Source organism: Pteronotus mesoamericanus, unplaced genomic scaffold, assembly GCF_021234165.1.
Source record: "Pteronotus mesoamericanus isolate MK-2021 breed Mesoamerican mustached bat unplaced genomic scaffold, CSHL_Meso_final contig_24, whole genome shotgun sequence".
In the NCBI taxonomy this organism is placed as follows: Eukaryota; Metazoa; Chordata; class Mammalia; order Chiroptera; family Mormoopidae; genus Pteronotus; species Pteronotus mesoamericanus.
The window spans coordinates 8,527,944-8,551,905 of NW_026555100.1; the positions used below are offsets into that span (position 1 = coordinate 8,527,944).

At 36.8% G+C, this 23,962-nt stretch overlaps 1 protein-coding gene across 1 annotated transcript in view; it reads left to right on the forward strand.

The window, feature by feature from the left end:
- Positions 1 to 1,946: 1,946 nt before the first annotated feature.
- The window catches only part of PPA1 (inorganic pyrophosphatase 1), a 39,810-nt gene continuing 17,794 nt past the window's right edge, over positions 1,947 to 23,962 (forward strand). Inside the window, exons 1-6 of the mRNA XM_054572668.1 lie at positions 1,947 to 2,169; positions 4,583 to 4,641; positions 16,270 to 16,323; positions 17,378 to 17,497; positions 19,334 to 19,420; positions 21,547 to 21,673. Coding sequence (XP_054428643.1) covers positions 2,106 to 2,169; positions 4,583 to 4,641; positions 16,270 to 16,323; positions 17,378 to 17,497; positions 19,334 to 19,420; positions 21,547 to 21,673 — 511 coding nt within the window. The 5' untranslated portion in view covers positions 1,947 to 2,105. The remainder of the gene's footprint in view (positions 2,170 to 4,582; positions 4,642 to 16,269; positions 16,324 to 17,377; positions 17,498 to 19,333; positions 19,421 to 21,546; positions 21,674 to 23,962) is intronic.

Here is a 23,962-nt window from a genome sequence, read left to right on the forward strand (position 1 = left end):
TGATTAAGATGAAGAGATGAAGAAAAGGCTAAAGGGGAGAATGATTAATGACTGGCCAGAGAAGTAGGAGGAATGTCAGAAGAGAATGCAATCACAAGCCAAAGTGGAGAGAGCATCAGGAAACTGGAAGTATCCAAGAGAGTCAACCACAGCAATAGAACAGGATATGGACTGAAAAGTGCCATTGGATTTGGTTACAGAGCAAGAAAGCTAATTTTTGAGAACAGTTGAGTACATCCTTTATCAAACTAATATACTTAAGAATGTATTTCTCCCCCTCCTCTTCATTAATTCCTCTACCCATCGGTCCAGCAAAGATTCTACTCTAGGTCAGGTACTGTGTTAAGTCTCAGGAAGACATGAGAAGGAGAACAAGGTCCACTTGGGCCTGTGGGGCTCACTACCATTGCCTGCAAGGGAAAGTTACAAAGCACTGACTTGTGCCCCAGTAAAGCCAGGGCTTGGCATTTCATTGGAGTTGGTACTGATTGCCTCTCTGAACGCATTCAATGATACAAAAGTTAGTGCGCAAGTCCAGAGGTCAGCAAACTTTACCATATTGCTCTGAGCTGGCAGAAGGCAAAAGGGAAAGTACATGGGGCACACTCTTGCATCATTTCTGTCTGTTCATAAGTCAGTCACAGATGAGATTCTCATTTTTTCCAAGATAGCAGTTTTATCTACTCAAAGGCAGAAAACAGAGCAATTTAATGAAAAGAACATCTCAAAAAGCTCTCTGAATAGTATTTGCTCTGCAGAGATCCCTTTAACTTTCAACAATGCATTGTATTACTGACCAAACTACTGTTCTATTTCTTTTCCCCATCCTGTGTTCTAACTGGTAAAACAGTGTGATGTAGAATTCAAAAGGTCAGTGAGTCATGGCTTTCTGAAAATTAATGGGAGTCTGGATGGAAACAAGGGAGGGACACTTTCTAATTAATTAAAATTATCTTACAAGGTTTTCCGTTAATAAAGGGAACAACTCATTTTATATAATGGACATTGTTTTGCAAAAATGAGTTTAAATCAAAATGGCTTTAAGGTACATTATGAGAAACCCAGACCATCAAAAAAAATTAAATAAAACTAGGCATTCTTGAAATGTGAGTAATCATTTTTTTAAATTTATAATTCGGATTTTGAAATATACTTTTTAAAAAACATATACAATTGGGTATGTTAGTGATGCAAATATCTGCCCACAACTTCCATCAGACTTTAGCTTTTGGGGTCTGATAAATTGGAACATAAATAAGAAAAAAAAAAAGCTCCAAAGAGCTTCTGCCTGAGAGAAGTGTCCTCAGGGGACTCTGAGCTCAAGCTTGGACTTTTCCAAAGCTTCCATCTAAAGTCCCTGAGGACCTGGGGTGGGTAGAGCAAGGAGGGCGGCAGAGTGAATACTCCACTGGGAAAGGTGCAAATAACACGTTATACTTTCTGAATGCTTACAAAGAGCCAGGCTCTTCCTCCAACCCCTGCCCTGTATCAAGTCATTTAATCATCCCAACAACTCATGAAAGAGTTACTATGATTATCTCTATTTTCCAGATGAGAAACTAAATCTGGCAGGTTAACAGCAACTTACCCGACCCACCAACCGCAGGCAGGTAAAGTGGGTGAGCTATAAATGACTTTTAAGATAATTACTCTGTAGGAAAGGGTGTGTGAGAGTCAAAGGTGAATTCTCCATGTGAATAGTTGGGGAGAGGTCTGCGGCCAATTTCTAGCTGGTTCAAGCTGAGAACTTTTTTTTTTTATTCTCCTTTGTCACAGCCCGAAAGTCGGCAGGCCAAATATTACAGCCAAACCCGGTTGCCAGCCACGTGGCCCATCCTCGGAGCTAGGAGCCGGTGAGGCGGGGCCCAAGGGGGCAAGGCTGGGGACAGAAGGACGCGCAGGCCAGAGCGAGTGCGCCTGCGCAGGAGGTGGGCCTAGCCGGGGGAGGCGCAAGACACACGAGGGCAAGCGGCGTTAAAGGCGGCTCCAGGCGCCCGCACACCAGTCCACCCCTAACAGTGCGCAGGCGCGGAGCTTTCCTTATCAGTCAGCGCCGCGTGCGGGCTACTTGCTCTGTGCGGCAGTGGCGGCTTTTCTCTGGCATCATGAGCGGCTTCAGCAGCGAGGAGCGTGCTGTGCCCTACACTCTCGAGTACCGGGTCTTCTTCAGTGAGTATTGGCGGCGCCCAGGCCTCTCCCCACCCGCCTGCCCATTCATTCCCGGGCCTCGTCTGGCGTCCCGCCTGGGCGCTGGAGGGCGGCGCTCAGCACCTCGTTCGGGTGCGGGATGGGCTCCTTCGGCCGGTGAATGGGACCTGGGAAGACCCAGTAGTCCCATTTCACACATCCGACCCGCGGGCGGGACGGAATGGGCTCGGTGGACCCGAATCTGGGCCAGGCTAGTTTTGCAGGTGTTCGGCAATGTGTGATGGGAAAAGGAAACCTGAGTCACCCTAGAAAGGTGTGTAGAGGTAAACTAATCCCCTTAAGAGGATTGCTGAATTTGGAAGAGAAGGAGGAGGGGTGCGGGTGGGTGGGGAGAAGATGCCCCCCTAAGACCGTGATTCCTTCACAATAGCTCAGACTTTGGGCACCAAGCAGGTTAGGTGCAGCTCCTTGTTCTGCAGACGCTGAAGTAGGGCCGGATCGGGAGCGTTCTGTAGAGGACTGGACCCACCCCTTCCTCTGGGAGGGTTGGAGGGGGATTCTGGTAGCGCTCCTGCCTCTCTGTCGCCTGTTTTCCCTGAAGTACTGATGCTGGGAACTGGCCTATGAAACAGAAAGCTGTTCCCTTCAAGTTAAACCGGTGACGTCCATCTGGCAAGCAGAGTGAGAAAGTGTGGAGTTTTTGCCCTTGTGCAGGATCTAGGTGTCTAAGGGTTACCTACCCCCCAGGCAGCACTACCAGCAGAGGTGGCCGCAGGCTCAGATCTCGTCAACGCCTCACCTTTTGTCCTGTAGGTGGAGGAGCGCTACCTCCGGCTTATCTTTACTCCCTACCAATCCCCTTCCTAAACTACTAGGCATAGATTATTGGAGATAACGGAGGCTTTCGAAAAGGTTTCTCAAAAGGTGCTCAATTTTAACTTTACAATTTTAGTATTTAGAATGAAGTGGGCAGGTGCACTGAGTTCTGTGAATTCTCCAGTGTGTGAAGGAGGAAAGAGTGGGTTTAGAGGGAACAAATGGGAATCCTGAAAGAATGACAGAGCCCTTATCAAAAAAGTAGCCCGGAGTGGGAGGAGGAGGTAGGCGAACTCCCAAGTATACACATCTAGTTGAACATTAGACTACCGTGTAAAATTCAGGAAAGCTGAGGCTCGCCTTTTTTTTTTTTTTAAAAACTTGGGAAATAGCAGCAAGGGCAGTGCAGGGACTTTTGACAAATAAGTCACTGAAATATTTTCCGGAGTTAGTGTTGGCACCAGAAGTTCTTTATAGGATGGGTTTAGAGGCGTAGCCCTGGTTTGAAGGGTGGGGTGTGGTTTGGGTAATATTCAAGCTGTATTTGCAGAGCAAACGCAGATTTTAGATTATGTGCTGGTAGCGAATATTTGATAGCCATCATGGAAGACCGAAGGCACTCCTTGACTTTGGCACTGGCTAAAGTAACTTATATCAGATGGAACTCTCTGGAACTTAAGAAATACCAATAATTAGATCCAATTATATAATTATATAATTTTAAGGGTTTTTTTTTTAAAGCTTAAGTTTCTTAAGACTCTTTCCTTAATCGGAGTTTTTTTTTTTGTTTTTTTTTTTTTTTTTTTGACCTCTATAATGTTACATTTGCCAATCTCTTTAAAACTGAGAGTGGATTGGACCACAGAGCCACAGTTAACTTTATGGGATTGGGAGTGGTCACTTAAATTTTCCCTATTCCACTTTCGTTTCTAAATCTGAAGGGATGTAATGTGGACTGCTTAGTTTTCCCAAAGAAAGGAAGTTTTTGAATTACTTTTTGGATATAGTAGGGAGGTCTTTAGGTCTCTAGAGTATAGAAATTACCTGTGAAAGTATTACTGCAGCTTGATTATCCTGAAGAAAAATCATAATCTAAGATGACTCTGTCTTACTGTAACATTTAAGGCAACATGGTTTATAATTCAGCGAATTGATACCCTCCCTTCTCTCTGAGCCCCAGTATCTCATTAGTTTTGTAAACTGCTAACTGATGTAAGATTAACCAAAAACAGTTTGATCACTTTTGGGCGGATACAAAGGTATATGTATAAAAGGCAGTCCCTGCTCTGATAGCACCTCTTTGATGCCTAAGGAATGCATAGGATGAAAACAACCCACTCTTAGAGGAGGGTCAGGAAAGACAAACGATATAACCAGTTTTGGGGGGAATAAAATCTCAGTATAAAAATGTGTACTTTACCATTCTGGTGAATGGTATTGATAATGGGGGAGGCTGTGTGTGTGGGAGCAGGGGATATATGGGAAATCTCTGGGTCTTCTCAATTTTGTTGTAAACCTAAATCTGCTCTTAAAAATTCAGTTTCTTTAAAAAGTATACTTCATATTTTTGGAAATAAAATTCACCAAAAAAGTAATAACTTTATAATTTATTTTGCAGAAAATGAAAAAGGACAATATATATCTCCATTTCATGATATTCCAATTTATGCAGATAAGGTAAGGCATTCTTATTTTTTGAAACTTCTCTCTTTACTGATATCAATTAGTTCTACATATGGATTTTCTTGTCTTAACAAGTGCTTAAAATGCCTCATTGTTCTGTGAGTTAAAGGGGCATTAACTAAATAAGAAGTCGATCCTTTTTTTTTTTTTAAATTCTCACCCAAGGATCTATTCATTGACTTGAGAGAGAGAGAGAGAGAGAGAGAGAGAGAGAGAGAGAAACATTGATGTGAGAGAGAAACACTGATTGGTCATCTCCCATATTCATCCCCACTGGGGATCGAACTCACAACCTAGGTATGTGCCCTGACCAGAGATGGAACTTGCAACCCTTTTCATATATGGATCGTGCTCCAACCAACTGAGCATCCCATTCAGGGCAAGAAGTCAGTGTTAAATTCAGATTATTCAGTTAAAGGAGCAACTATAAATAGGAATAGAAGCAAATGTTTTAAAGCTGCCTCAGTTAACAAAAAAATTACATTGGTCTTTTCTATATGTGTATTTGGAACTAAAATCTTAGTACTTCATTAGTGGTTTTAAAATTAATTAGCCAGCTCAAAATTTGGGCTTTAAAATATTTACTAAGCAGTAAAAATAAACAAGATTATTCAGTGAATACATAAAAATTTAGTACTTTTAAGGGACTTGGTAGAATTAAGATTTACAAGTAGTGTTAATAAAGGTAAGTCCACAGACTTCTAAAAAGAGATGTTTTTCCTGTATATACCGGTGATCCAAAGAAATCTAACTTTAGCACAGATTGATAGGTTTGCCACAAAATGGTAAGACTCTTTACTTTCCTAGGGAAAAAGTCTATAACTACATATTCCAAAATATTCATGATTCTTGGAGGTAGAATTAATTGCTAGTGACTCTTTTTGTTTTTACTTTCATTTTTGCCTTTTTATATTTTCTGTCCTTTTTATAAAGAGCCTGCATTACTTGTACAGATTCAAATAGGTATTTAGCCTCCTTTCCAAAAGAAGTTTGTACTGTATTGAGGAAATGACAAAAGGACAAATGTTTGATTCTTTTCTCTACCTTAAACCATTTTTTTTCCCACTTACTCAAGAAACTTGATTTACAGTGAGTACATATCTTTTTGAGTAATAAAAGCTGCATAGGTTATTGTTGTTTTTTTTTTTAGCTAGATGTCTGGGCATAAACTTGTGAACATCACATTCCAGTGCACATCTAGAATACTAGTAAAGATGAAATTTTATTCGTGTGTTCTGTCTTACTATTTTTCTGTACTTGACTATCAGAGAGAAATAGACAAATTCATTTTACTTCTGCCAGGAAGTTTGCTGCAGGTTTTTATTGACACTTGGACATTTGCAGAATATCCAATCCATGTGTTGCTTTCAGGGAGCCTACTTGGGCTCCTGAGCTGGGCTCCAGCTGGAAGCGGTGGAGCAAACAGCTCTAGGCCAATTATACGTCACAGTTACAGGCGGCACCTCTAATTGGCATGTGTTCTCCTGTGGGATTCTCAAAGTTGTACTTACTCAGAAACTCAACTTTGTTACATCTGACTTCCTGGGAGTTTATAAGAACTTCAGGATCCTTCCTCTCAAATTGGCATCATTTGGTTGGCTTGAATGTTTGTCGTATAATTAGTATGTACAGTGAAGTACTTTACAGTAACATCTCTGACCATTTTGAGTAATGAAGAGGTATAAAATGATGACCTTAGGTTTATTGTTGGTACTCTGGCATACAGATATACTAAAGAAGGAAAACATTTTCTTGACATATGTTGTATAGCGCTGTGTGTGTGTGTGTGTGTGTGTGTGTCTTAATCCATTTGGGTTGCTATAACAAAATACCACAGACTGGGTAGTTTATAAATAACAGAAATTTATTGCTTACAGTTCTGGGGCTGGAAGTCTGAGATGTGGGTGCCAGCATAGTCAGATGAGGGCCCTCTTCTGGCAGCAGACTTCTCTGTGTATCCTCACATGGCAGAAGAGTCTAGGGAGCTCTGCGGGGCCTCTTTTATAAGGCACTAATCCTATTCCTGACGGTTCTACCCTCATGCCTGAACCACTTCCCAAAGGTCCCACCTAATATACCATCATCTTTGAGGATTAGGATTTTGACATAAAATTTTTGGGGAGAAACAAACATTCAGACCATAGCAATAAGTGATTAGAGACTATTGTAGCCAAGGACCAGAATGATAGCAGTTGTGGTACCTAATCTTATTGCTACTTCAAGTTTACTCAAAATAGAAAACTGAGACTACATTGGTTTCACGTAAAACATCTTCACTCAAATTATTGTGACTCCTTAAAGTTTCATACCGGATTGGTTGCATCTATAATCTGGGGTTACTCAAATGGAGACTTTGCTTTGTACCACCGAAAGCTGGTTTAAAAGCACAAGTGCTTGTGACAACTCTATTTCACTAGTGGTCCAGACCTCAGTGTACTTCAGCACTTTAGATTCCTGCCTGAGAAACAGGAAAGAGTTCTTTTGTTTTGTTTTTAAGGAAGTTTAGTGTGTACAAAACAAGTAAGGGTGTGGTACACAGAAATTATTTTGGATTATAGCTGAAATAAAAGATCAGATTGATTCAGTTTGTTACAAAAGAGTGTGATTTAAAAAATATTCCAATATAATTAAGTTTGTATACATTTTTTGTGTGTGTGGCCATAGACCTTATCCCTAATATGGTCATCCATTATATAACTCAGTCAACCCTACTAAGGAAAAATGCCCAAAGGCTTATCCTATTCTAAGTCAGGACCTTTCAATGTGGAGAGCATTCGATTTAGTATATCTGCCATTAGGTAATCAATCCAGCCTATTCTGGGAATCCTTATAACTCATATACCCTGCTAGGATTATTTCTAAATCCATTGGATAGACAGTGGCAAAGGCAAAGACTCACTGGATTCTTTTTTAAGATTATAAGAATGTCCTTTGCTCTGGGTCTATTTGGGGATTAAATATAAAAGCACTTGTAGCTTATAATGTCTCCAGACATAAGTTTGTAATATACCAGAAATTTAAAAGATCTAAAACATAGCAAAACAGTTTGAAACATTGGGTAAACATTATCTAAATATGAAAGTTTTCAAATATTATGATTTGAAATTTAGTTTTAGAAGTCTGGTATTTTTCTATTCCATCTTAAACTTTGATGTTAAATACAATACTAGCTCTAACAATATACGCTTCTATTTTTCAAATTACTGTTGGGAGCATATATAAATAACAGAGCTATGTTTCTTTTCTCTCCTGAAAAAAGTCAAGCTTCTAATAAGATAGGTTGATGCTTGAGAAATATAACAATATATTTTTTGTAGTGTGTATCATTCTTAACTTTTTAAAGATACTATGTCACTGTACCCAAAATTTTTAAACTCCTCTTACTACTCAAGTAGATGCTTTTTAGATTACTCACTTTCTTTTTCTTTTTCTAAGACTATTTATTTTTAGACAGAGGAGAATGAGGGAGAAAGAGAGGGAATGAAACATCAATGCATGGTTGCCTCTCATGTGCCCACTACTAGGGCCCTGGCTTGCAACCCAGGCATGTGCCCCGACTGGGAATTGAACCGGCGACCTTATGGTTCGCAGGCTGGGGAATATTCCACTGAGCCACACCAGCCAGGGCTTTTTTTTTTTTTTTTTTTTTTTTTTTTAATTGTTTACAGATTACTCACTTTCTTGCAGGACTTGCCTTGTTTTGAATTTTCTACTTCTTTTTATAAATAGTTCCATAAATTGAAATTTAAAAAATATCACAGAATTAATAATATAAACAAGCTGTTATTTATGTAGCATGTTTGTGTTTTCTGGGTTGTTTTATTTATCTTTTGGTTTTGCATTTTCCAAACCAAAGTTAGAACTGGAAACATAGATGAAAACTGATAACAATTAAACTTAATTGACAAGTGATAACTAAAAATAAGCTCCTGTTTTTTTTCCCCTCAGATGAGTTTTAAGATGACTAAAATTTGAAAACAGCTATTCTAACCATAATGTCTGTGGCTTATCAACTTTATAAAAAAACTGTTGTGAAGATTAAGTATGCATATAATGTGCTTATAGCAAAGTCTCAATACACAGTAAACAAACAAAAATAGGATGATTATGTTGACCACAAATACTAGTTATTTCTGAAACCTTTGCGACCTCTCTGTTTCATGAAGTAAAGGTCACTGAAATAGGAGTAAGAACTCTTGATTTCAGTCCTGGTTACTATGGACTGGTTTTATAATACTGAGCATACTTTACCCCTGAGCACTGTTGGTCTTAGTGGAATTTTATGTTACATTCTACACTGACAGCTCATGATTCTGTATATTTAACTTACTGATGAAGTTTTATTAGAGTATTATTTTAAAAGTCAAATAATATTGTTAATATTTATTGAATGCCTTCTATACCTTAGGCACTATGCTAAAGCCTTTATGTGGATTATCTCATTTAACCACCCTGTCATTCCGCGAGCTAGGTTCTTTTGTTAGCCCCCTTATCTGGGATCACCAGCTAGAACCCTCAGGGGGTTGCTGCATCACATGGTAGTTCTATTTTAGTGTTTTAAGGAACCTGCATACAGTTTTCGATACTGTAGCAATTTACAGTCCCACCAACAGTGCACAAGAAGGAGCCTGTTTACTTTTAGCAACTTAGAGTATATTCTATAATCACAAAATGGCCTTTGAAGCCAAAACTTAAAACTAAGGATTAAGAGCCATTATCAGTTGGTGAGCACTTAATAAGGTAAAATATTATTGGAAATGGTGAAATGTGCTACACCTTTTGAAAAGCACCTTTATGAGAGCAGAGCATTTCCTTATTAACTACATGAGCTCTCCTGATAAGGATTTTATACCCAAAACTACCGTAGGAGTTAAAAAAAAAAAGGAAAGACAAGATGCCCTTTTTTAATTTTAATTTTTAAAGATTTTATTTGTTTATTTTTAGAGAGATGTGAATGCAGAGAGAGAGAGAAAAACATTGATGAGTGAGATACATTGACGTGTTGCCTCTTGCATGCCCCCAACCTGGGGCCAGCCTGAAACCCAGTCATGTGCTCTGCCTGGGAATTGACCTGGCAACCCTTTGGTTCGCAGTCTGGCGTTCAGTCCCCTGGACCACACCAGCCCAGGCCCCCTTATGTTTTTTTTATTAGCATCTTGCTTTGTATCTAATCTCTAGATAAATTTAGAAGAAAATTCTCTCTACCACCACTGTTCTCCAAATTTTATTGCAGAACAGAAAAATAAAAGAAAGGTTGGTAGAATCATGATTTTTATATTTCTTCCTGAATCTGATATTTATGTGATTTCTGAAGTTACCCAAATAAACGCATGATGAGTCAACTTGAAAATGCTCCTTTAGCCCTGGCTGGTGTGGCTGAGTGGATTGAGGGCCCACTCCCCCGAGTGATCCCCAGTCAGGGCACTTGCTGGGGTTGCAGAACAGGTCTCCCAGTAGGGGGCTTGCGAGGGGCAACCACACATTGATGTTTCTCTCCCCCTCTCTTTCTCCCTCCCTTCTCTCTAAAAATAAATAAATAGAATATTTTTAAAAAAATTCTCATTTAAGCCACTTATATAATTTTGTAGTACAGCATGTCATATTCACTAGGCTTCAGATTCAGTGTTGGAACATTACAAGTTGGCATTCATAAGTCTCTCAACAAAGAGACATTTAACTTTACTGCTCAGATTCAGAGATGGGATGTAATTAAATTAAGAGCATGTTGCATATATACATACTTAACTACATTACTAATAATAGCATCCCAAATAGCCATAGTGTATTCATTAGTAAATGACCTATCAGACTACTGACTTGATTCAAAGAAAACTAATGGGTTTGGAGATGAGACCTATGATCAGCATGCTATTGTAATATTCCTGTTTAATCAGTGAAGTTATAAGCCTAATCAAGATACAGGTTTCTTGCTGGGTATATAACATAAGATGCAGCAATCCACTTTGGGTATAATCCAAAGGAAATGAAAACAGGATATCGAAGAGCTATTGGCACTACCACATGCATTGCAGCATTAGTCACAGTAGCCAAGATGTGGAAACAACCTGTGTGTTTTGATGGATGAATGGATAATAAAAATGTAATGTAAATTATATATATATATATATATATATATATATATATATATGGAGACCCCCAAACAATTTATTTCTAAAAAATTGTGTATTTATTCTCACATGTTTAAACTTAAGTCACCTTCAAAATACTCTCCATTTGATGCAATACACATATTGAGACTTTTTCCACTGCTCAAAACAGTTTATAAACTCGTCAATTTTGATGCCTTTTAGTCCTGCTGCTGTTTTTTGTTTGTTTGTTTGTTTGTTTGTTTGTTTCACCTCTTCTTTGTTTCACATAGGTGAAACCTTTCCCTTTGAGTACTTCCTGGGGAAACAAAAAAAAGGTTGCTCAGTGCAAGATTAGATGATGGGGAGGGTGGGGCATTGTGGGGGATCATGCTGCTTCTGGGATGGTGTAGCTCAGTGGTTGAGTGCCGGCCTATGAACCAAAGGGTTGCCAGTTTGATTCCTGGTTGGTGCACATGCCTGGGTTGTAGGCCAAGTCCCCAGTGCGGGGCACACGAGAGGCAACCACACATTGATGCTTCTCTCCCTCTCTTTCTCTCTCCCCCTCTCTCTAAAAAATAAATAAATAAATCATAAAAAAGGCCACACCTATTCACTGAAACAAAACACAGCCTCTCAAAACAACACCAGCTGGTACGCTGATACAGATGGGTTCCTAGAACACTCACCTAGCAGGAGAAGCCTGTATTACAAGGGGCCCACCCTCCAGAAGATAATTCCATCTTTGGGGGGTTCCCCCCTCATGTATGTCCCATATATACTCATTTATATATGTTTATATAAAATACGACAACATGAATGAACCTTGAAAGGCATTATGCAAGTGGAATACACCAGACACAGAAAAACAAATACTGCCACGGGATCACTTGTTGTGGAATCTAAAAAAAAAATTAGCCATAATAACAGAAAGTAGAATGGTGGTTATCAAGGGCTAGAGGGTGGAAGAAATAAGGAGAGGTTGGTAAAGGGTACATATTTTCATCTATAAGACGAATGAGGTCTGAGGCTCTAATGTAAAACGTGGTGACTACAGTTGATTAATACTGTATTGTATAATTGACGTTTGCTAAGAGAATAAAACTTAAATGATCTCTCCCCTCCCAGAAAAAGGTAAACATGTAATGTGATGGATATGTTAATTAACAAGATGGGGAGGGGCAAGAAATCCTTTGACTATATTTATGTCAAATCATCACAATGTACACTTTAAATATTTATAATTTTATTTGTCAATTTTACCTCAATAAAGCTGGGGGAAAAAGACATACAGGTTAAATTTCTTCTATCCCTAAAAAATTTTATTTGAAACCTTTTTTGATTAATGGAATGATATAGTTTAAACTGGTTAAGCTTTTGATCTCCTTAGAATCTGGACGTTTTTAACATTAAATTCTTACTTTATTGATGAAATGATTAATATAGTTCTGACTTTGGAAGTCAGAGCTAAAGCTGTAGTTTGCCTTTTCCCCACCTTTTACTGATTTGTCAAAATCAACCCACTAAGGATACTAAACTGTCTTCATTTCTCTGCAATTATAAACAGGCTCTGAGAGCTTTGGTGCCAGAGACGGGATTTAGAAATCCAAAGCACAGAAGTGGAGAACAGAGGTCTAATAAGTCCTAACAATGGGGATAACAAAACCATAAATTCAGGATTGAGCTAAGTAATAGTTGAAACCAGTTAGGATTAAAGAAAGAGGCATCAATTTCTGGGTAGTACTAAATTTTCTAAAATCTTCTCTCAGTGTTTTTAAGTACATAAACATTGGAAATATTATAATACATATTTTTCCCAGCTTTTAAATTATATAATACACATAACATAAAATTTGCCATTTTAACCATTTTTAAGTATCCAGTTCAGTGGTAATAAGTTTATTCATATTATTGTGCAGCCATCACCAGCCTTATTCTCCAGAACTCTTCGTATGGTGAAACTGAAACTCTTTACCCATTAAACAATAACTCCCCAATTCCCCCGGCCCAGCCCCTGTCACTTCAGGTATCTCATGTAAGTGGAATCCTACAGTATTGGTGTTTTTGTGTCCTGGAGTTTCATTCTGCATAATGTCCTCAGGGTTCATTCATGTTGTAGCATGGGTGAGAATTTCCCTCCCTTTAAGGCTGAATAATATTGCATGTATATATCACCATTTTGCTTTTCCATTCACCCATCAGTGGACATGTGGATTGCTTTCATGTTTTAGCTATTGCGAATAATGCTGCTATGAGCACAGGTGTACAAATATCTCTTCAAGACCCTAACTTTCAGTTCTTTTGTGTATATACCCAAAAGTGTAATTGCTAGATCATATACAGGGCCTGGCACAAATAACGCCCCTTTTTTATTACAAAATCATAAGTATGTAGTTCTGTAACATGACAATATCACACTCAAGCACACCATATGACATTTTAGGTGAAATGTTCAAATTAAAACTATAAATTATTACACCCATATTATTGCCCTACCAACCACACTCAAGTAGGCCTTACTTCTGCCAGACCCTGTAAACGCCGGATTTCCCAAGGCCAAGAGACTGGAGAAAAAGGCTGACAACTCTAACATTAAATTAACAGTTTAAGAGAACTTACATACGAGGTGCGTCTTGGGTGGTGGCAAGATAATATGGATATCTTCCATGCCTTCCCCACATCCCCTCCCCCCTGACTCTTTTATAGCTAAAAACACTTGAGTCTAGGCCCTGGGAAAGGAATATGTATTGAATGTAAGGGAAGGGGGACCGCTGGGTGCCCAGAGACTTTGGCATCAGAGCTGGTTAAGAGACAGATAAGGTCAAGGGTGGCTCACTACAGTTTTTGTGTACATTCCCAATGGTGGATGGGGGGAACTATAGTCAATATGGCAGATTAGCTTCAAGACTGAGCCAGCTACATCCATGATGCACGGTACAATAATTCTATTTTTAATTTTTTGAAATACTCTATACTGTTTTCCACAGTGGCTATGCCATATTATTTTCCTACCAATAGCGCAAAAGAGTTCCAATGAGAATGCAGGTTTTAAGAGTAAAAGATTTTCTAGCCATGGAGTAATTTGTTGAATTTCTCACATCTATTGCCTTGAAAATTGTTTCACTTTCGCCTAGTGCAAGCCCCTGAATTATCGCCATGTTGTCTAGGAGAAACAAACTTTCGTAGTAGTTCCTGCTAATATATGAGGAACCTCTTTTTATATCAAAATATTTAAAAACATTTTGTGATAATTAATGCAGAAAATAACCACTAAAAGCTACTGCACATTTTTTGCTTTGCCTTTTTCAAAAATACAGTAATCACTGCAGCATCTACATACAATGGAAAATGTGCTAAACATTCATTTTACAGACTAGTCCCTCATCTACAGTAGGTTTGTGGACCTCAAGCTCTAGCTGAGGTCTACAAACTAAAAGGACCTGGTTTGGAGATCCAGCTCTTACCGAGTTAAAAGCTTTTATTCTGTTCATTGCTAGTCTTTAGTGCCTAGAAAAGTGTCTGGCACATAACTGGTGTTCAGTAAATATTTGTTGAAACAAATGAATCATTTGGATATGTGGCTTCTTGCAGGATACTCCTTGCTATTTTTGGCTCAGCTGATGATGTTTACTGTTTGTTTTTTGTATTGGTTTCCATTAGTTATAAGGTTTGTAACATTACGTAATGTGGTTTTGAGATCTATATATTTATCATTTAATTCCATTGAAGTGTTTGATGTAGTTCCAAACTTTGAATTAGTTATTTCAGCTCTATTTGCTACTTTTTCTCTAGACAATGTATTTATTTTGTAATATTTTCTTTAAAAAAAAAAACACCCCACCAGTCTCCTTGGTTGTCTCAGCTCAGTTTATTCTTTCATGTAGTAATAGCTCCATCTTGTGAGCTGTTAGTAAATTGCTGTTGAAAACTTTTAAAAGCTCCTACTTTGTTCTAGTATCGTGGATTTAGAGAGCCTACATTTTAATACCAGAGTGGTGGTACTACCAGATAGTTGCAGTTCTTGAAAACTACCCTGAAAAATTAGTGTTACTTTTTTAAAAACCATTCATTATTGTTTTACAAGGATAGAGCAGTTTATTCAGTCCTGGATTTAAATAATATATCCATTCTTGGGTTTTTATGTTGTTAGCAAGTAGGTGTCAAGAGGCTTTTAACATAATATTTTAGTTTCCCTTGGTTTCACCAAGAACTTAAATGAGTGTCAGAAGCTTTACACTCTTGAATATAAATCTGTGTAGCTTTTCTGCTTGATTAAAAATAGCAGCAAGATAATTATTGACTTGAAGCCTTTGACTTATTGTAGCTCATCAGTCCTTGTTATTTTTGTTTTAATTGAATTTATTGGGGTGATATTGGTTAATAGAATTATATAGGCTTCAGGTGTACAATTCTTTAAGTCCCTATTTTTTAATGCAAAGTAGCAAAGATGTAATTCTAGGAAGTTGTGTAACTATGTGATTTTCATTTGAAATAAGCTTTTAAAAGTATACATTTTATAATAGAGTAATTGCAGACTTGGTTTCATGTGTGCCTCTTATAGAGGCTATAAACTGAAAAACCGAATTAAAGTTTTATTCCTTGGTAATAATAATTTCTGACTCCTTAAAACTTGATTTTAATTAGAGACCCTATGTCAAGTTGATATTTGACTTAGGTGTGCAAAATGAGATGACTGATTTTCTTTCATTGTGTTTTTAAACAATAAGCACTTGGGAATTTTGAAAATATATAATTTTTTTTATTTTTTAAAGGTTTTCTTTATTTATTCTTAGAGAGAGGGGAAGGGAGGGAGAAAGAGAGAAAGGAGAAACATTGATCAGTCACCTCTCACATGCGCCACAACTGGGGACCCAAACCTGCAACCCAGGTGTGTGCCCTGACTGGGAATCAAACTGGTGACCTTTCACTTTGCGGGATGATGCCCAACCAACTGAGCCACACCGGTAGGGCAGAGATATATCATTCATTTTAAAGTAGTCAATTTAAGGCTGTGAACTAATTACACTAGAAATGCCATTGGTTAAAATAATTTTGGAACGTATTTTATTTCAATGTCAAACTACTTGTCCTTTTGAGGAGTACTTGATTTTTAAAAACAGCCAAATTGGGAGAATAATGTGGGTAATCAAGCTGATTAATTTTGTTTGAGGCTAAAACTAAAGTATGACAAAGTAATTAAACTGATTTGGGATTTGTCTTATAAACCACCTCTGAAATAGGCGATCCAAAAACATTTTGAGTAATTGCAAAGTCACAATGGAAATGAATAGGCATAGGAGATGATTGCTTTGAAGATGGTCTGTCCTCAGAGATACAAATTTTGTTATGTTTAGAAATTGTTTCCTTTCTTTATAAAAACATTTTTTTATGCACCCCCCCCCTAACTATTTTATTATGACTTCAAAGTTCTGATACAATGAGCAGTTATCTTTGGAGGAACTAGTTATCTTTGATTTGAAAATAACTTGAAGAGAACAAATTAGCTCTTGTGACCGTCTGACCTTCTGTTTTTCAGGATGTGTTCCACATGGTAGTTGAAGTACCACGCTGGTCTAATGCAAAAATGGAGGTATGTTTCACCTTAGATTGACAGTCAGATGTAGGATACTACTGTACTGTATTTTGCTGCATATAATGTTCTCCTGTGTATAATGCACATCCACATTTTTGTGTGTATTATACACAGGCTATTACTATACCTATAGTATATAATCATTATACCCATGTATAATGTGCAGCCTTATTTTTCCCTAAAAAATTTGGGCAAAAAAGTGTTCATTATACATGGCGAAACATGGTGGTTTTCATCTAACCACACTGATTTGCTCAAGGGTTAAACAGCTAAAGCCCAAGGTTTTCCTCTTTCTAGTCCCAGTCAGTTTTCCAGTTGTATCTCCCGTTGCCTTCCAGTGTTTTCTCTGTGCTCCAACTAAACTCAACCATTTACAATTTACAAATGTGCTACAGACTTGCCTTCCCTATACCTTTGCTTCTGGAGTTCCCAAAGCCTGGAATTGTCTTTTTCTCCTCTGTCTTGTTCTTTTTAAATCTGTCATTGACTTCACAGAAGCCATAGGCTTTCCTTGGCCATCCCAGTCATAAATGATCTTATTAGAATTTCTGTTGCATTTTGTAAATTTCCTTCTGATGACACCTAAATAAGATATTTGGCTTTTTGTTATGGATATTTATTATGTGTTTTATATCAATTAAGCTTTTTGAATGTAATCACACTTTGCATGTAATAGACACTCAAATATTTCAGTAATTTTAAATGCTTTAAAGGAAAGCTGAGTTTGGTAATATTTATTTTGACCTTTTAATAAAAATCTTTTGTTTCTCAAATGTTAGGATTTATTTCAGGTAAGTTTAGTTTTTGCTTTCTGGAATTAATAAATATTCTTTTTTCCTTCTTGATAGTTCCCATATACCTCAAATGTTTTCCACTTAAAGACTGACTATGGAGAAACTTTTATTTCAAATTATAAAAATATTAGGGGTACAATACATCATTACAGTGGAACTCTAGGGGGTGTTTATTCCATAATTAATTTCTGCAAATCCTTTATTTGAATAGTATTTCACATCCAAATATGCAATGATTAGGATTTTTTTAATTTCAGATTGCTACAAAGGACCCTTTAAACCCAATCAAACAAGATGTGAAAAAAGGAAAACTCCGTTACGTTGCAAATTTGTTCCCTTATAAAGGATACATCTGGAACTATGGTGCTATCCCTCAGGTATGCCTGTGCAATTGTTAGAAATATACTTTTTAGCTTACAAAAGAATTAATCTACTGCTGGTAGCAAAAAAAAAGATTTAAACACCCTCAGAAAGTTTTTGCTGCAGTAGATTTTAAAAACATAATGGGTAATTAACTCATTTTAATACTTTCTTGAATAACTTTTTTCAGGATAAATTGAAAGGTAAATATTTACAATGTTGAAGTTCACATTTGAAAGTCTTTTTTTTTTGAAATACTTATCTTTATATGGCCTAATTATAAACTATACGTTTGTTGTTGTTTTTGTTTTTTTTTACAGAATGAGTGGCAAATCTATTAAGAGAGACAGTGTAGGCTAGTGTTTATAAAAGCATTGATTTTTGGCACCAGACACACTAGGGTTCAAATCCCAAGGCTGCCACTTCTTAAGTTACCTAACCGGTCTCTGTTTTCTTCCCCTCTGAGATGTGACTATCTTCCCTTGAGATATTTATAGTACTTAGCTCATATGGCTATTATGAGAAAGAAAGCACTTAGTTCACACAGCTACTGACCTATATGCTTAGAGTCCTGGTTCCTTCTTTAAGCCAAGCTCTCTGTGGTAAAGTAAGAATAAGATTCTGGTTTCCTAAACAGTTAACCCTTTGAGAAGGGAGAAATCTGCATTGTTTACAAATTCATACCAGCACTATGCCCGTGTGTAGTAGATCTTTATGTAACATTTGAATAAAGAATCACTAGAGTCATGTCAATTATAAGTGAATGATGAATGTATTCTGGTTTGGCTAGGATAATGTGGTGGCACTCAGGATTTTTACACAAATATCCAATTAATTTTTTCCTGTTGATAAATGGTTTGTTTTTTATTAACCATTAAGTCTATTAAGTGCAATCTACAGTGGAACAACCTATAAGTTACCAAACAGTGGTCAAACTCAAGCTTGTTAGGTAATTATAAAGTCGTTTGTCTGCCTTTATTATAGGCAGACACCTTATATTTCAATTGATTTAGTATTTAGCCTTGAAATGTCATCCCTCTTGGAAAATATTGCTGAAATTCTTATTCTTTATATGTAGCCTGGATTTGGCTTTGTTGGACCCAGTCTTCCTTTATCACCCTCCATTTCTATTTGCCTTTACTCCAGCTGAGTAGGCAAACGTATCCAAGAAATATGTTCCGGATTGGGGAAGAAAAGAATGAAAACAACAGCTATGTTTGAAACTTGACTTCTTGGCAGACATAGGCCATCTGTTCTTTTATGAGATGCTCTACAAGGACTTTCTCTTGCAGTTTAGCAGGGAAGAAAGCCAACAATTTGAAGCCTCAAAAAATCCTGATTAAGCTTTTTAATTTTGGTTCCTGGTCAGCAATGACACCTGTACCCTCAGAACACATAGTTCCTGTTTTAGTATTACTGCCTACCTTCCTCTGCTTTGGACATTTATTTTAAAGAAAATCTAGTTAGTAGAAGATGATAAGTAGGAAGAGTTCCTCAAAGCAGTTTCCTTTTAATATATTTTTAAAGTAAATATTCAGGCCTATATCTGTGTATGTATTTGTCTCAGTTATTAGATGTTTGATTTTCATTTGTTTTAAATAGAATCATTACCTGTTTGAAAGCTTAAGTTAGGTCAGCGTTCAATGCATAATAAGAGCCCTAGCATTTAATTAAAATTATTGTGTATAGTTAAGATTCTTAAGATGTGAAGAATTTTTTTAAATGAGAAAAATAGCTGAAGATTAGTATTTTTCCAAAAAGACTCATGTGATTTTATCTCTTAGCGTTAACAAGATCCATTCTGTCAGTAGCATGTATAGGAATGATATGCTCTAAGCCTTTCTTCCCCCTAGACTTGGGAAGACCCAGCCCACAATGACAAACACACTGGCTGTTGTGGCGACAATGACCCAATTGATGTCTGTGAAATTGGAAGCAAGGTAATGGAGCCTGAAATGTTTTTTCTTTATTGCCAAGATGATATTGATGAAATATATAATGTTCTTACTTTAAAAAATATTACGAATAATGGTGGTGTGTTGGATGATTAGAAGCTTCCATTTATTTAAAGCACTTGTATATTTGTATAATTATAATTTTTATATTTAAAATTATCCTAGACTTCACCGGCCATTTGCTAATTGAAAATGTCATCCTGAATCGTACTGAGATTGATCAATTCTGGTAGCTTTTGTGTTCAGATTTTGTGACACTCATCTTTTTGTTATGAATTTTTTTTTCTCGGCCAGTGATAGATACATTCTGACGTGCTGGGTCCAGGAACAGAAACACACTGCTAACTGTGAGAGAAGAACTACCATATTTTGCTGTGTATAATGCGCACTTTTTCCCCCCTAAATTTTTGAGGGAAAAGTAAGGACGTGCATTATATATGGATATGATGACTACATAATCCCATGTATAATGTACACAAAATGTGGATGTGCATCATACACGGCAAAATACGGTAAACTGGAAGTTAAATGATGCTGACAATAAATAGTAGGGCACTTTTTAAACCACGGCATTTAAATATACATTACAGTGGAGTTGCGTCATACCCAGAGCCTGGCTTCTAATGCCAGTACACTAGCTATTACGGGGTATCAAGATTATCCTTCAAAGCCCTTTAGAAAGGCACCATATTGGAAATGTGTCCATCTACCATGACCAGTTTTTCCTCCAGTGTTGGAAGAAATGACTGTTTCTTTTGCTGAAGAACAATTGAAGTTGTTGGTGTTTGCTTAGGGGCTATTTTGTATAAAAAACACATACCTTCAAATTACACTTATCCCTGAAAGATGCTTGCCCTCTAAGAGTCAGAATGGGAACTGACAGAGCCTAAGGGAACAGCACAGGGACAGCATTCAACTCTGTTTTCCCAAGGGTGTCTGTTCATTGAATAGGTGGTATTGTCATGAGATTTACTGTTATGTACCTTGCGGTTCCCTTTTCACTGATCTCGAATCTTGAATTAATGTAAATTGAATGTGTTTATGATACAGTTTTGCTGTACATCTTACATTCATTTTTGAGTAGTAAAGAATATAAGCAAAAATGCAACCTGTATGTATGTGCTGTATTTAGACATTTCATTGAAAACTGATTAATAGCTAGACTATTTATGATTATTCATTTTAATGAGTTTCTGTGTGGGAGAAGCATATTTAGATTCAAAACTAAGTACTGAATCATGTTATTTGATTAGGATATAAATATGCAAGTTTAAAGCCTGCTGCAAACTTTTAGAGATATATTTATGATAGATATGTTACTACATACTGGAAACAAGCAAGAACTAAAAAATCAAGTGTCATCCACCAAAACTAACTGAATAGTCAAGGGTTGGAAATATGTTTTAATGTTTTTGTTATTAGTTATTTTGAGTTAAATAAAAGCAAAGAACAAGAAATTAAAAAATGAAAATAAAATAAAATTAGCCTAGAAAAAATGTACATATATGACTATACATGTATGAGGAAGAAGTGGACATGTTCTGCATTGCTTTAGAAGGCAGATGGCTGGTCAATAGGTGAAGGGTATTACGCCAATTTCATTTCAATACAAGGGATTCCTCTATAAAGTGGTGTTGCTTTAAGATTCTGACTGTAGTTCTATGTCTTTAAGATCTTCCTTAGGCTTGGGGGAATACTAAATAGCTGAAAAGAAAGCTGCCATTCAGTTTCTTAAGTCATAAAGTTCAGTCAAATTGTATGACTTTAACTCAGTGGCTTCTATAAAATAAAAGGTAGAGAAAGCACATTAAAATATGTATTTGAAACAAATTATGGAAGGTTTATTCTTTGGCACAATCAATGACAGTTCAAAAAATATTTATCCTGAATCATGTTACTGATTCTCCTAGGACCGTAAGTAATAAAGGTACATTTTCAACTTTGATAAGACTAACAGGCATTTACTCGTTTAGTGTTTTAGAAACTGCTTAAAAGAACAATCTTAATTGCAGAAACTTGGCATCTTCCTTATTTCCTGCTGTCCACTGAGCAAAGCTTTTCTTCCGAAGTTTCATTCTGTAGTATTGTACTGACTGATTATTGACTCTCAGGTATGTGCAAGAGGCGAAATAATCAAGGTGAAAGTTCTGGGCATATTGGCTATGATTGATGAAGGAGAAACTGATTGGAAAGTGATTGCCATTAATGTGGATGATCCTGATGCAGCCAATTATAATGGTAAGAAAATTTAAAGAGTCTAAGTCTTTGTGCCTACATCTGATGAACCACTTAACCTATAATGACAGAATTGTAAATTCATGCCTTCAGACTGTTAAAGAATGAAGGAACAAAACATTTGATGAAGCATTGTTAATTCTAATAATGGACTTCTATAATTAACTAAGTAAACTCTCCTTAATTCCAGGAAATAAAAAAAAATCTCATAGTTTGCTGTTTTCTCCTTTCCTCCTCCACACATGCACACTCAGTTGCTTTGTTTATTTATTTGTAAACTTTTGTTTTAATTGAAATGTAATCCACATACCATAAAAAGTCCCCTTTTTTTCAACATTTATATCATCACAGAATGGTTTATTGGACAGCACTATAGAGTCCCTAAGAGCTTCTTTTTAATAATTGTTTATATTTCAATTATAGTTGACATTCAGTATTAGATTAGTTTCAGCTATATAACCCAGTAATTAGACATTTATATAACTTATGAAGTTATCACCCTGATAAAAATAGTACCCATCTGACACCATACATAGTTATTACAATATTATTGACTGTATTCCTTATGCTATACTTTATATCCCTATGACTGTTCTGTAACTACCAGTTTTTACTTCTTAATCCCTTCACCTTTTTCACCCTTCCCCCAAAATCACTCATCTGGCAACCATCAAAATGTTCTCTGTATCTGAGTCTTTTTATATTTCTTTTTCGTTTATTTTGTTTTTTAGATTCCACATATGCGTGAAATCATATGGCATTTTTATTTCTCTGATTTATTTCCCCTCATCGTAATACCTTCTAGGTCCATCCATGTTTTTGCAGGTGACAAGATCTCAATTTTTTTTTTTTTTTGGCTGAGTCATATTCCTTTGTACATATGCCTTCTAAATCTACTCCTTTATTTAGTCATCTATTGATGGACACTTAAGTTGCTCCCATATTTTGGCTGTTGTAAATAATCCTGCCATGAACATATAGATGCATATATCTTTTTGAATTAGTGTTTTGGGTTCTTTTGGATAAGCACCTAGAAATGGAATTACTGGGTCCTTCTTTGTCTCTTATATAGCCTTTGTTTTAAAGTCTATTTTGTCTTGTATAAGTATTGCTGCCCCAGCTTTTTTGTTTCCTGAAATATCTTGAAATATCTTTTTTCATCCCTTTACTTTCCGTCTTTGTGTGTCTTTTGATCTAAAGTGCGTCTCCTGTAGACATGTGCAAGGGTCATGTTTTCTAGCCCCTTCAGTCACAGTATGTCTTTTGTTTGGACCATTTAATCCATTTGCATTTAATGTAATTGTTGATAGATATGTAGTTATTGCCACTTTATTATTCATATTTTTCATTCTTCAGGAAGATCCTTTACCATTTTTTGTAATACTAGTTTGGTGGTGATAAACTCCTTTAATTTTTTCTCATCTGGGAAGTTCTTTACCTGTCCTTTAATTCTAAATGATAGCTTTTCTCGGTAGAGTAATCCTAGTTGTAGGTCCTTGCTTTTCATCACTTTGAATATTTCTTTCCAATCCCTTCTAGCCTGCAAAGTTTCTGTCGAGGAATCAGTTGACAGTCTTATGGGAACTCCCTTGTAGGTCACCAACTGCTTTTTGTCTTGCTGCTTTTAAGATTTTTCTCTTTGTCTTTAACCTTTGGCATTTTAATTATGAAGTGTCTTGGCTTGGGCATCTTGTTTGGGACTCTCTGTGCTTTGTGGACTTGTGTGTCTTTTTCCTTCATCAGGTTAGGGAAGTTTTCAGTCATTATTTCTTCAAATAGGGTCTCAATCCCTTGCGGTCTGTCCTCTTTCTGGTCCCCATATAATACAGATGTTGTTATGTTTGATGTTGTCCTAGTGGTCCCTTAAATTCTCCTCACTTTTTAAAAAAATTCTTTTTTCTTTTTGTTACTCTGATTTGGGTGTTTTCTGCTACCTTGTCTTCCAAATTGCTGATTCGATCCTCTGCTTCAGTTAATCTACTATTGATTCCTTCCAGTGTATTCTTCATTTCAGATATTGTATTCTTCATTTCTGACTGGTTCTTTTTTATGGTTTCTGTGTCATTTTTTCTTGTTGTTGAAGTTCTTTTTAATTTCTTTGAGCATGGGACATGTTTCTTTGTCTCCCCATTTTGTCTGCCTCTCTGAGTTTGTTTCTGTGTATTAGGTAGATTTGCTATGTCTTCCAATCTTGGTAAGGCGGGCTTATGTAGTGGGGATCCTGTAGGGCCCAGTGACACAGCTTTCAAACCACTTGAGCCAGGTGCTCCAGCCACATCCCCATGTGGGTGT